The following is a 14,534-nucleotide window of genomic DNA, read 5'->3' as shown; positions in this document are numbered from 1 at the left end:
TTCGAGTCAGCACTGCCATTCATTGTGATCATGGCTGATCGTCCCCAATCAATAACCCATGCCTGCCTTCTCCCCATATCTCTTGATTCCACTAGCCCCTAGTGCTCTATCTAACTCTCTCTTAAATCCATCCAGTGACTGGGCCTCCACTGCCCTCTGTGGCATGGAATTCCACATATTCACAACTCTCTGGGTGAAAACGTTTTTTCTCACCTCAGACTAAATGGCTTCCCCTTTATTCTAAGACTTTGGCACCTGGTTCAGGACTAGCCCAACTTTGGGAACATTTTTCCTGCATCTAGCTTGTCCAGTCCTTTTATTATTTTATATATTTCTATAAGAACCCCCTCATCCTTCTAAATTCCAGTGAATACAAGCCTAGTCTTTTCAATCTTTCCTCATATGACAGTCCTGCCATCCCAGGGATCAATCTCGTGAACCTACTCTGAACTGCCTCAATCACAAGGATGTCCTTCCTCAAATATAGAGACCAAAACTGGACACAATACGACAGATGTGGTCTCACCAGAGCCCTATACAGCTGCAGAAGAACGTCTTTACTCCTATACTGAAATCCTCTAGCTATGAAGGCCAACATTCCATTAGCTTTCTTCACTGCCTGCTGTACCTGCACGCCAACTTTCAGTGACTGGTGTACAAGGTCGCCCAGATCTCGCTGCACCTCCCCCTTGCCTAACCTAACCCCATTGAAATAATTATCTGTCCCCTTATTTTTGCCGCTAAAGTGGATAACCTCACACTTATCTATATTATACTGCATCTGCCACACATCTGCCCACTTACTGAACCTGTCCAGGTCACCCTGCAAACTCCTAACATCCTCTTCACAGTGCACACTGCCACCCAGCTTTGTGTCATCCGCAAACTTGCTAGTGTTGCTCCTAATTCCCTCTTGCAAATCATTAATACTGTATATACTAGACTAAGTGGGACCCGTTGGGTCCCATGTTCACACGGGAGGGCTGGTCCCCGACGCAATATTCCATCTCTCCACCAATTCCAATATTGGTGGCCAGTGGGGGGGCTTTCTGGAGCGCTGGTATGGGTTCTTGGGGTGACAGCTCAGTCCCTCAAGCCTGATCTGCTGGCAGCTCAGTCCCTCAAGCCTGATCTGCTGGCAGCTCACTCACGGCTGGTGGGCTGGCAGATGACTCATGGCTATTTCTTGAAATTCAATTTCAAGCAGGGTGCAAGACCACCAAATTAAAATCCATTTTCCTACCATTTCAAGCAGGGTGCAAGGCCACCAAATTCAGTGCAGTTTCATACCACTTCAAGCAGGATGCAAGGCCGCCAAATTCAAGTGCAGTTTCATTCCACTTCAAGCAGGGTGCAAGGCCACCAAATTCAAGTGCAGTTTCATTCCATTTCAAGCAGGGTGCAAGGCCACCAAATTCAAATGCAGCTTCGTACTATTTCATGCAGGGTGAAACCACCATAAAACCACTCAAAACACCAAACTCACAGTTCAGTTGACATTCAGTGTGTTCAGTTGATTCACAGCTCAGACAGAATCGTGAACTCTCCCTCCCCCATCATGCAGTGACTGAGCCACACCCACACTTCCGGGTTTTATAACACCTCCCCCTCCCACCGGAAAAGGTGTGGGCTTCATGACGTGATTGACAGGAGAGAGATTCTCAATATTTTTTAAACACTAATAACACTTTTATTTTTCATTGATGGGAAGAATTCTCTGTACCTGCTGAGCAGAGGGAGACTGAGTAAGAAGGCCAAAAATCACAGCCGTAAGTGGTAGCGTTTTATCTAAAATCAATATAAAATGCAAACAGGAAGTAAGTGCATTTGCAGTAGTGCCTTTCAACTTCAAGCCAAAGCACCAAGCCACTATTTGCAGTACGTAGTGCCTTTCAACTTCAAGCCAAAGCAACCAAGCCACCATTTGCAGTGTGGTGCCTTTCAACTTCAAGCCAAAGCACCCATGTCACCATTTGCAGTAAGTAGTGCCTTTCAACATCAAGCCATAGCACCAAGCCACTATTTGCAGTACGTAGTGCCTTTCAACTTCAAGCCAAAGCACCCAAACCACCATTTGCAGTAAGTAGCGCATTTTAACATCGCCAAAGCACCCAAACAAACATTTGCAGGCAGTGCCTTTTTACATCAAACAAACCATATTTTCATTTTCAAACCACATTAAGGGGACTCACAGTTGAGTAGACATGTGTTCAGTGTTATTCAGAGCTCAGAGAGACGTGACCCTTTGGCTTCATCCATCTTGCAGAGAATGAGTGAGGCACACCACTTTCTGGTTTTATAGTCCCTCCCCCTCCCTCCAGCAGAGGCAGCAGAGAGAATAGTGATTTTTTTTTAAATTGTCATCATAGAAACATAGAAACATAGAAATTAGGTGCAGGAGTAGGCCATTCGGCCCTTCGAGCCTGCACCGCCATTCAATATGATCATGGCTGATCATCCAACTCAGTATCCCGTACCTGCCTTCTCTCCATACCCTCTGATCCCCTTAGCCACAAGGGCCACATCTAACTCCCTCTTAAATATAGCCAATGAACTGGCCTCGACTACCCTCTGTGGCAGGGAGTTCCAGAGATTCACCACTCTCTGTGTGAAAAAAGTTCTTCTCATCTCGGTTTTAAAGGATTTCCCCCTTATCCTTAAGCTGTGACCCCTTGTCCTGGACTTCCCCAACATCGGGAGCAATCTTCCTGCATCTAGCCTGTCCAACCCCTTAAGAATTTTGTAAGTTTCTATAAGATCCCCTCTCAATCTTCTAAATTCTAGAGAGTATAAACCAAGTCTATCCAGTCTTTCTTCATAAGACAGTCCTGACATCCCAGGAATCAGTCTGGTGAACCTTCTCTGCACTCCCTCTATGGCAATAATGTCCTTCCTCAGATTTGGAGACCAAAACTGTACGCAATACTCCAGGTGTGGTCTCACCAAGACCCTGTACAACTGCAGTAGAACCTCCCTGCTCCTATACTCAAATCCTTTTGCTATGAAAGCTAACATACCATTCGCTTTCTTCACTGCCTGCTGCACCTGCATGCCCACTTTCAATGACTGGTGTACCATGACACCCAGGTCTCGCTGCATCTCCCCTTTTCCTAGTCGGCCACCATTTAGATAATAGTCTGCTTTCCTGTTTTTGCCACCAAAATGGATAACCTCACATTTATCCACATTATACTGCATCTGCCATACATTTGCCCACTCACCCAACCTATCCAAGTCACCTTGCAGTCTCCTAGCATCCTCCTCACAGCTAACACTGCCCCCCAGCTTAGTGTCGTCAAACTTGGAGATATTGCCTTCAATTCCCTCATCCAGATCATTAATATATATTGTAAATAGCTGGGGTCCCAGCACTGAGCCTTGCGGTACCCCACTAGTCACTGCCTGCCATTGTGAAAAGGACCCGTTTACTCCTACACTTTGCTTCCTGTTTGCCAGCCAGTTCTCTATCCACATCAATACTGAACCCCCAATGCCGTGTGCTTTAAGTTTGTAAACTAATCTCTTATGTGGGACCTTGTCGAAAGCCTTCTGGAAGTCCAGATACACCACATCCACTGGTTCTCCCCTATCCACGCTACTAGTTACATCCTCGAAAAATTCTATAAGATTCGTCAGACATGATTTACCTTTTGTAAATCCATGCTGACTTTGTCCAATGATTTCACCACTTTCCAAATGTGCTGCTATCCCATCTTTAATAACTGACTCTAGCAGTTTCCCCACTACCGATGTTAGACTAACTGGTCTGTAATTCCCCGTTTTCTCTCTCCCTCCCTTCTTAAAAAGTGGGGTTACGTTTGCTACCCGCCAATCCTCAGGAACTACTCCAGAATCTAAAGAGTTTTGAAAGATTATTACTAATGCATCCACTATTTCTGGAGCTACTTCCTTAAGTACTCTGGGATACAGCCTATCTGGCCCTGGGGATTTATCGGCCTTTAATCCATTTAATTTACCCAACACCACTTCCCGGCTAACCTGGATTTCACTCAATTCCTCCAACTCCTTTGACCCGCGGTCCCCTGCTATTTCCGGCAGATTATTTATGTCTTCCTTAGTGAAGACGGAACCAAAGTAGTTATTCAATTGGTCCGCCATATCCTTGTTCCCCATGATCAACTCACCCGTTTCTGACTGCAAGGGACCTACATATGTTTTAACTAATCTCTTTCTTTTCACATATCTATAAAAACTTTTGCAGTCAGTTTTTATGTTCCCTGCCAGTTTTCTTTCATAATCTATTTTTCCTTTCCTAATTAAGCCCTTTGTCCTCCTCTGCTGGTCTCTGAATTTCTCCCAGTCCTCCGGTATGCTGCTTTTTCTGGCTAATTTGTACGCATCATCCTTCGCTTTGATACTATCCCTGATTTCCCTTGTTATCCACGGATGCACTACCTTCCCTGATTTATTCTTTTGCCAAACTGGGATGAACAATTTTTGTAGTTCATCCATCGATCCAAATGCAGTTGTCCACAAGGACCTGGAGATGGAAGGTCTGCACATCTAACCTCCTGTATTACCACTGGACCTCACCAATGAAACTTCAAAGCTGCATTATGTTAACGTTCAACACAGTCCCTCACTTGACAGAAAGCGATTATCAGACAACTGAATCATCCTTCCACAACCAGAGACCAGTGCTGAACTACTATCCACCTCACTGGTGACCCTCGAACCATCCTTGATCGGACTTTTCTGGCTTTACCTTGCACTAAACGTTATTCCCTTAACATGTATCTATACACTGTGAATGGCTCGTTTGTAATCATGTATTGTCTTTCTGCTGACTGGTTAGCACACAGCAAAAACTTTTCACTGTACCTTGGTACACGTGACAATGAACTAAACTGGATGTGATAACATACATTAGGGTGAGAGTGTACTGGACAACAGAGTTCAGCTACCCAGTTGAAGGTTTATCAAATTACACTGCACATTAACTCAATCCGTAAATATCTTCACTGATCCTCACTCCCAACAAGAATAATATTACTGGACTTAATTATTTCTGGAAATCCATCCGCTAATTTATATTGACATTATTGGCTCCAGGTTGTATCTTATTTACAAGTTTTCTTACCATGGTCCTGAGGCGGAACTTGGTTGAGTTCTTCTTCAGTCAATCGATGTTAATATAGATGGGTAGATTAATTTTCCTCAGCATAACATTCTAAGATGGTGGTGGTGAAGGGGGAAGTCTACAGATGTGAAACTCACCATGAACTCACCTGCCTCACCCATGCAGGCTACTGTAGCTGGGACAAGTTGCCAGTGTGGGGGGGTTGGGCCGAAGGGCCTGTTTCCATGCTGTAGCACTCTATGGGAAGTTTTGTGATTAGCTTGGGAAGAGGGGCAAAGCAGCCTTGGCGCACAGAGCAGAGGAGATGGATGGCATGGCTGCGGTGGTTGCAGTGCGTGGTTTTGCCAGAGGCGGCTGTGAAAGGCCCTACAGCAGCAGAATGAGCAGGTGCATGGAGCGCAGCCTGCAGCAGCTGTATGGAGCGGTAATGGAATTGAGCCAACTCAGTGGGACAGACAGCATCTCTGGATAGAAGGAATATGTGACATTTTGTTTCGAGACCCTTGTTCAGATTTTCTACTATTGTTTCCCAGTAGCTGCAGCATCCATGTTACCAGAATGGCTTCAGAATACAGGATTTTTTGAATTCATTTTCTTACGATTTTGTCAATGGCTTTACATGCGTGTTTAATTTACCTGTTTGGATGTTGTTTCTCCACCAGTAACCAGGGAGACTCCACTCACTCCACAATTTTGTCGTGCCGCAGTATATGTTAACCTTGCTTTTCACTTGAAAGGTGTAGAGCTTCTCTGGATCCACACTTGCCAAATTGAAGTTTGTTTTTTCCATGACAGTAACTTTCTATGTGGTGAAGAGATCAAAAAGTAGAATGCGGCAAATATTCATTAGTTTAGTTTAGGGATACAGCATGGTAACAGGCCCTTCGGCCCACTGAGTCCACACTGACTAAAGATCCCCGCACACTAACACTATCCTACACACACTAGGGACAATGTACAATTATACCAAGCCAATTAACCTACAAACCTGTACATCTTTGGAGTGCATTATTTTTGAGGATTCCTTCATTAAAGGAATTAATTTAGAGCATCTATTTTTTTGATTTCCATTAAAATTACCCAAGTTTTGCTCAATAATATATATTTATTTAAAAGCAAGTTATTGAAAGAAGTTAACAACCAAATAGCCGGGGTCAAGATGTGAAGATAAATCTCCCATGATTTGGCCTCAACAATGTGGGTGGGAACATTTCCCTGCATGTTGAAAATAACAGCAGAATGTTTAATTATCCACAAAGTTATAAAATAACTGTTAACGATTACATGGAAATGCTTAGTTTAGTTTAGTTTGGAGATACAGTGCAGAAACAGGCCCTTCGGCCCATCGAGTCCGCGCCGAACAGCTATCCTACACACTAGGGACAATTTACCAAAGCCAATTAACCTACACACCTGTGTGGCTTTGGAGATGTGGGAGGAAACCAGAGTACCCGGAGAGAACCCACGCGGTCACGGGGAGAATGTACAAACTCCGTATACACAGCACCCATAGCCAGGATCAAACCCGGCTCTCTTGCGCTGTGAGGCAGCAACTCTCCCTCTGTGCCATCGTGCTGCCCTTGAAGTCACCATTAGTCTTAAAGTCACTGCCACTCTGTACCTGCCATTCCTTGTCCTTGTTATTCCGGTACCTGACTTCAAACTCCACGCAATTGAGGTTTGGCATCGTGGAAACCCAACTCAGGATGAGTCCGTTCTTTTTCGCGGCATTCACCACCAGGTTCTCAGGAGCAAAGGGTTTGACTGAAAAGTAGGAATTGAGTTTTGTTCCGTTACACAGTTGCACGTCACACACAGTGTGATTCTTTGCAAAAGAAAATTATAGCGCAGCAGAACTGAAGCGAGAGCATTGTCCAAGCTTCAAGAGCTAGCATCAGATCAAATTCAATGCAATCTCCTTCTCAGTAGGATACGTAAGCAAATGCGTGAAACTATTAAATGACTGTCTTGGCACCTGGCCTATTGATCTGTATACATGTTGCATCACATGATTAAATTCAATAAGTTTGAAATAAAAGCTCCCATCAATAACCCTGATCTAGAAACATTCAAGTTGTTGACAACTTGCATGGTTAAGGAATGCACAGAGAACAGTACAGTACAGGAACAGGCCCTTCGGCCCACAATGTCCATGTTGAATATGATGCCAAGTTAAACTAATCTCCTCTGCCTGCATGTGATCCACACCCTTCCATTCCCTTGCGCCTATCTAAAAGCCTCCTAAATGCCAATATCCCATTTGCCTCTGGCAGAACCGTTCCAGGCACCCACCACTCTGTGTAAAAAAGTTCCGATTTTTGCGTCTATAATTCCCTGTTTCGGAGGGTGTAGCTTATTGTTTCACATCATCAGACTCCTTAGCAGATGTTAAATTATCCATGTTTAAAAAAAAAAATCAAAGTCGTGATAAGCACGATAAGCTCCGACGTACCCGCTACGTTCATTCTCCATGCTTACCACGAGTTAGATTTGTTTTAAACTTGGGAGGGCTCATGGAATGAACTCGTACCGTGGGACAGGGCCATAATGCTTTACAATTGCTGGGATGGGAAATTTCTATACATTAGTCAAGTCAAGAGCTTAAAATAAAAAACGAATGATCATTTTGTTGGGAGCTTACTGTAGGCTGCCAAATAATGGGAATTACAAGAACTGGCTTTACCTCGCACGAAACGTTATTCCCTTAACATGTATCTATACACTGTGAATGGCTCGTTTGTAATCATGTATTGTCTTTCCGCTGACTGGTTAGCACACAGCAAAAACTTTTCACTGTACCTTGGTACACGTGACAATGAACTAAACTGAATGTGATAACATACATTAGAGTGAGAGTGTACAGGACAACAGAGTTCAGCTACCCAGTTGAAGGTTTATCAAATTACACTGCACATTAACTCAATCCGTAAATATCTTCACTGATCCTCACCCCCAACAAGAATAATATTCCTAGACTTAATTATTTCTGGAAACCCATCCGCTAATTTATATTGACATTATTGGCTCCAGTTTGTATCTTATTTACAAGTTTTCTTACCATGGTCCTGAGGCGGAACTTGGTTCAGTTCTTCTTCAGTCAATCGATGTTAATATAGATGGGTAGATTAATTTTCCTCAGCATAACATTCTAAGATGGTGGTGGTGAAGGGGGAAGTCTACAGATGTGAAACTCACCATGAACTCACCTCCATCACCCTGAGAACGCAGGCTAGTGTAGCTGGGACATGTTGCCAGTGTGGGGAGGTTGGGCCAAAGGGCCTGTTTCCACGCCTTAGCACGCTATGGGAAGTTTCGTGATTAGCTTGGGAAGAAGGGCAAGGCAGTCTTGGCGCACAGAGCAGAGGAGATGGATGGCATGTCTGCGGTAGTTGCAGTGCGTGGTGTTGCCAGAGGCGGCTGTGAAAGGCCCTACAGCAGCAGAATGAGCAGGTTCATGGAACGCAGCCTACAGCAGCTGTATGGAGCGGTAATGGTATTGAGCCAACCCTTACTTCATCGATCCAGTGCTGCCAGGATACCAGGTCTGAAGGTGAGAATTACAGAAATTGTACTTTTCATAGACTTGGAAGCTGCAAGATGGCATTGGAACAAGCAACTCTCTGCTTGCTGTTCCAGAAGGTCCATTGTACTCATGTCTGGTATGATTTGACTGGGTAACATGGACAAGAAGCATTCTAATGTATCTCTGTAATCCCTGGCAATAATAAACTCAACTCAACTCAACAAAACACTCTTTAGTGATTTTGACTTTACCAATGCCAGCTGGTGTGTTATCTACAAACACTCTTACCTTGGTCCTGGAGCTGAAACGTTTGGGGTTTTCCTGAAATAGTTCCCGAGCCATTTCTGAAAACGTAAAATGTTTTGAATAGTTGTATCTCACTGGCTAAGAAATAGCATCCTACGTTGTAGCCATGTTGTTGAATGTAGCTCTTGCATTCCTGTGGTGGTTCATTCCTATACCTGTAACAAGCAATATTTTATCAATTATGACTGGGAAATTAAAAACTGTAAAAACTACGCTTCCTAAATTATTTAAAGCAAGGACGACAGAGTAAAAATGTATACACATAGCACCGAGTGCACGCTGAACATCAGTCACCCGTTCACGCTAGTTCTTGTGGCACGGTGGCGCAGCGGTAGAGTTGCTGCCTTACAACATTTACAGCCCCAGAGACCCTGGTTCGATCCTGCTTATGGGTGCTTGTCTGTACGGAGTTTGTACATTCTCCCTGTGACCTGCAACCTCGCCTTGTCAGCTCTCCCTCAGCCCTCGGGCTCCTCCTCTTCCTTTTCCCTTTCTTTTTTTTCAATTATGACTGGGAATTTGGTTGTCAGGTGGCAGCTGCCCTATTGTTTGCCTCGCCTTTTTTTTAAAAGATAGTGTTCACAAAATAAATTTTGGTTGTCAGGTGGCACGTGCCCAGTTGTTTGCCTCGCCTTGTGTTGGCGACCCAGCCCTCCTGTGTGATGCTGGGACCCAACGGGTCCTACTTAGTCTAGTATGTGTTAAATGTTTGAGAATTGAATATTGAACCTTGGATATCTGATATTCCACTATTTAATTCTCTCGAGTCATTTACCTCGGATGCAAAAATCAAAATATCTATTGATCTCGCTGCATGGAAACATCAACGTGTGAATAAATACTTAATGATAAAAAATTGTAGAAGGACAGGTATCCCTTGAGCAGTTGCATCTGGCTGGCAAACTCACCAATGGTACAGGGTGGAGTTCACGTCCCCTTCACTGTGGGTCCATGTGCACTCCATGAATTCCTCATTATAGACAATGCAATTGACATCTACAGGCAGATTGGAACACGGAATTAGTGTAACTCATCATGGGGGTTAGTGCTGCACAGAGGGCCCATCACAGAACGGTACAATTAGGGATATATACAATGATGGGAAAAGTTAGGCCTGTGAAAGCTTAGAAAGCAGGAGAGGCAACAACAGAGTACAAGGTAAAAGGGAAGATGTAATAGATCATAGTAGCCTTTTGGACTCGATATTGTTAAAAAATCTGAAGTAATAACTCAGCAATTCCCTGCACTTCTGTCACGTTCTAGAGTCATGGAGGGAGAGGGGTAAGGGAGGGGAGTGAGGGAGAGGAGAAGAGTGAGAGGAGGTGGAGGAAAGGACAGTGGGTGTGAAGGGTGGGGAGAAGTGACAGGAGGTAGTGTTGCAAAAACCTGTGTTGCTGGATATTATCCTTCTGGGAAGGTTGATAGGTTGATATTATCCTTCCGGGAATAAAAATCTGCCTTTCCCTTTCTAATCTGTAAGTCATTTCTGACCCACCAAACTGGTTGTTTTTTAACTGCCGTCTGAGATGCCCAAACAACCTTCTCCTTTCATTGGCCAATTTGGAATTCATGATATGTTCCGGTCTTGTCGCCAACAATCACATCACAATATTTTGAAATCTTCTTCCATTTTGTATCATCATCACATCTGATACAATGTCTCCTGCACTCTATTCTGCAACAGTCTGATTTTGCCCACTCTTTTAATTTCACATTCCCATTAATAGATAAATCCTTCCAAGGGCTAACACAGGGACTGTCGACCGAATGGACTCCTTCTGTGCTCTGTGATTCTATGCAGTAACATGTGCATGTACCAACGCAAATATATTAACAAATATCCACACTGTGCATAGACACAAAAAGCTGCAATAACTAAGGTTATAGGTGGTTCAAGGAATAGGTGACTTTTCGGGTCGAGACCCTTCTTCAGACTGAACAAGGTTCTCGACCTGAAACGTCACCAGTTCCCTTTCTCCTTTTCTCTGACCCGCTGAGATCCTCCAGCTTTTTGTGTTTATCTTCGGTGTAAACCAGCATCTGCTGTTCATTTCTGCACATTCCATCCATACAGCATCCAGTAAATGCAAACATAAACACAGATTTTATGTTCCCTATAACATTATAGAACAACGTATAGGAGCAGTTTTACGATAAACTATGGAATCCACTCCCATTTATGTTTCTGTCATAGATTCCATAGTAACATTAACACGAAAAGAAAATTGACTTTCACATCAGCAAATTTGTGATCCAGCGGCCACAGATCTTCTTAATGTTATTGCTCAGATTCCGAATGTCTGGTCAGCGAACTGAAGAAATGCTTGCAGCAGCTATGTACAACAATGTTATTCTATGGACAAGGAAACACGTTAGTAGAAAAATTCAAACTTTGGATGTTGGGGAAAATACTATTGTGGTAATGGCTACAGGGAGGTTTCAGCACTGTAAGCTTACTCCACCATTCTGAGTGGATGTATTATTTTTCATTGAAACGAGAATGATATGTATCAGGAAAAACTGATGAGTTGTTATCACGAGAGAAATGTAATTCTTGTAGTTGTAGTATTTTGTATTAGAGATACAGCATGGAAACAGACACTGCCCACCGCGCTGACCAATGATCACCCGTACACTAGTTCTGTTTTCTCACTTTCGCATCCGACACACAAGGGACAATTTATAATAATGGATGGGATTTATATAGCACCTTTCTAATACTCAAGGCGCTTTACATCGTATTATTCATTCACTCCTCAGTCACACTCGGTGGTGGTGAGCTACTTCTGTAGCCACAGCTGCCCTGGGGCAGACTGACGGAAGCGTGGCTGCCATTCTGCGCCTACGGCCCCTCCGACCACCACCAATCACTCACACACATTCACACACAGGCAAAGGTGGGTGAAGTGTCTTGCCCAAGGACACAACGACAGTATGCTCTCCAAGCGGGATTCGAACCGGCTACCTTCCGGTTGCCAGCCGAACACTTAGCCCATTGTGCCATCTGTCGTCCCTAATTTATAGAGGCCAATTGACCTACCTGAATGTCATTCGAATGTGGTAGGAAGCTGGAGGACCCAAAGAAAACCCACATGGTCCGAGGGAGAACGTACAAACCCCGTACAGACAGCACCAGCGGTCAAGATAATAGAAGCTTTTAATCTTCCTCCCATGTACTCTGCCCTCTGTACCTTCCCCTTTGCTCTATTTATTGTACTTGAAGTGAACTGATTGTATCTACGTATGGTGTATGTATGGTATATCTGATCTGGACAGCCAACATCTCTGGAGAAAAGGAATAGGTGATGTTTCTCCAGAGATGCTGTCTGACCCAATGAGTTACTCCAGCTTTTTGTGCCTGTCGATGGTTTAAACCAGCATCTGCAGTTCCTTCCTGCACCTATATCTGATCTGTTTGGAGACTATGCAGAATTTTGTGTATTTCATGTGACAATATCATCGGTGACATTTCAGTTCGAGCCTCTTCTATCCCTTTTCTCCAGAGATGCTGCCTGTCCCGCTGAGTTACTCCAGCCTCTTGTATCTATAGAAACATAGAAAATAGGTGCTGGAGGAGACCATTCGGCCCTTCGAGTCAGCACCGCCATTCATTGTGATCATGGCTGATCGTCCCCAATCAATAACCCGTTCCTGCCTTCTCCCCATATCCCTTGATTCCACTAGCCCCTCGAGCTCTATATAACTCTCTCTCAAATCCATCCAGTGACTTGGCCTCCACTGCCCTCTGTGGCAGGGAATTCCACAAATTCACAACTCTCTGGGTGAAAACGTTTTTTTCTCACCCTAGTCTTAAATGGCTTCCCCTTTATTCTAAGAATGTGGCCCCTGGTTCTGGACTCGCCCAACATTGGGAACATTTTTCCTGCATCTAGCTTGTCCAGTCCTTTTATAATTTTATATGTTTCTATAAGGTCACCCCTCATCCTTCTAAACTCCAGTGAATACAAGCCTAGTCTTTTCAATCTTTCCTCATATGACAGACCTGCCATCCCAGGGATCAATCTCGTGAACCTATGCTGCACTGCCTCAATCACAAGGATGTCCTTCTTCAAATATAGAGCCCAAAACTGGACACAATACTCCAGATGTGAACTTACCAGAGTCCTATACAACTGCAGAAGAACCTCTTTACTACTATACTGAAATCCTCTTGTTATGAAGGCCAACATTCCATTAGCTTTCTTCACTGCCTGCTGTACCTGCACGCCAACTTTCAGTGACTGGTGTACAAGGACGCCCAGGTCTCGCTGCACCTCCCCCTTACCTAACCTAACCCCATTGAAATAATAATCTGCCTCCTTGTTTTTGCCGCCAAAGTGGATAACCTCATATTTATCTATATTATACTGCACTTGCCACGCATCTGCCCACTCACTCAACCTGTCAGGTCACCCTGAAACCTCCTAACATCCTCTTCACAGTTCACACTGCCACCCAGCTTTGAGTTATCCGCAAACTTGCTAGTGTTGCTCCTAATTCCTTCTTCCAAATCATGAATACAGTTGCGACCCCAACACTCGCCACTGCCAGCCATTCTGAAAAGGACCCATTCACTCCTACTCTTTGCTTCCAGCCAGCCAACCAATTTTCTATCCATGTCAACACCCTACCCCCAAAATGTGTCAGCTTCAATAACAATCAGCACGGGAGCACCTCAAGGTTGTGTGCGCAGCCCCCTGCTGTACTCGCTCTATATTCATGACTGCGTAGCTGGTCATAGTGCGAACTCCATCATCAAGTTCGCTGACGACACCACTGTTGTGGGACGCATCACTGATGGGGATGAGTCAGAGTATAGAAGAGAGATCGAGCGACTGTCCATATGCTGCCAGCACAATAAACTGGCCCTCAACACCAGCAAATCCAAGAAACTGATTGTGGACTTTGGAAGGAGTAGGATGGTGACCCACAGTCCCGTTTATATCAACGGGTCGATGGTTGAAAGGGTCAAGAGCTTCAAATTCCTGGGCGTGCACATCTCTGAAGATCTTTCCTAGTCCGAGAACACTGATGCAATTATTAAGAAAGCTCATCAGCGCCTCTACTTCCTGAGAAGATTATGGAGAGTCGGTTTGTCAAGGAGGACTCTCTCAAATTTCTACAGGTGCACAGTAGCGAGCATGCTGACCGATTGCATCGTGGCTTGGTTCGGCAACTGATGCCCTAGTGAAGAAAAGACTACAAAATGCAGTAAACACTGCCCAGTCCATCATCGGCTGTGACCTCCCTTCCATCGACGGGATCTATCGCAGTCGCTGCCTCAAAACGGCTGGCAGTATCATCAAGGACCCACACCATCCTGGCCACACACTCATCTCCCCGCTACCTTCAGGTAGAAGGTACAGGAGCCTGAAGACTGCAATGACCAGGTTCAGGAAAAACTACTTCCCCACAGCCATCAGGCTATTAAACTTGGCTCGGACAAAACTCTGAACATTAATAGCCCATTATCTGTTATTTGCACTTCATGAGTTTATTTATTCATGTGTGCATATATTTATATAATGATGAGGCATATATGATGAGGTTTGTACCAGAACAGTGCTTTATATATCAGAAGGAATCATAATCAAATATTTTGGT

The 14,534-nt window shown here is 44.3% G+C and overlaps 1 protein-coding gene across 5 annotated transcripts in view; it reads right to left on the bottom strand.

Moving 5' to 3' along the window:
• LOC116978891 overlaps positions 1 to 14,534 on the bottom strand; it is a 153,259-nt gene that overhangs the window by 108,023 nt on the left and 30,702 nt on the right. For 4 of the 5 annotated variants that reach the window (XM_033030151.1, XM_033030150.1, XM_033030152.1 and 1 more), the window contains 4 exons: positions 9,839 to 9,926; positions 8,913 to 9,085; positions 6,723 to 6,865; positions 5,738 to 5,903 (listed from right to left, as the gene is read on the bottom strand). In XM_033030151.1, coding sequence (XP_032886042.1) covers positions 5,738 to 5,903; positions 6,723 to 6,865; positions 8,913 to 9,085; positions 9,839 to 9,926 — 570 coding nt within the window. The remainder of the gene's footprint in view (positions 1 to 5,737; positions 5,904 to 6,722; positions 6,866 to 8,912; positions 9,086 to 9,838; positions 9,927 to 14,534) is intronic. The other variant, XM_033030154.1, reaches the window with a different exon arrangement.

The sequence above is a fragment of the Amblyraja radiata genome, chromosome 12, assembly GCF_010909765.2.
Source record: "Amblyraja radiata isolate CabotCenter1 chromosome 12, sAmbRad1.1.pri, whole genome shotgun sequence".
NCBI lineage: Eukaryota > Metazoa > Chordata > Chondrichthyes > Rajiformes > Rajidae > Amblyraja > Amblyraja radiata.
This window is presented reverse-complemented; position numbering and strand designations above follow the sequence as displayed.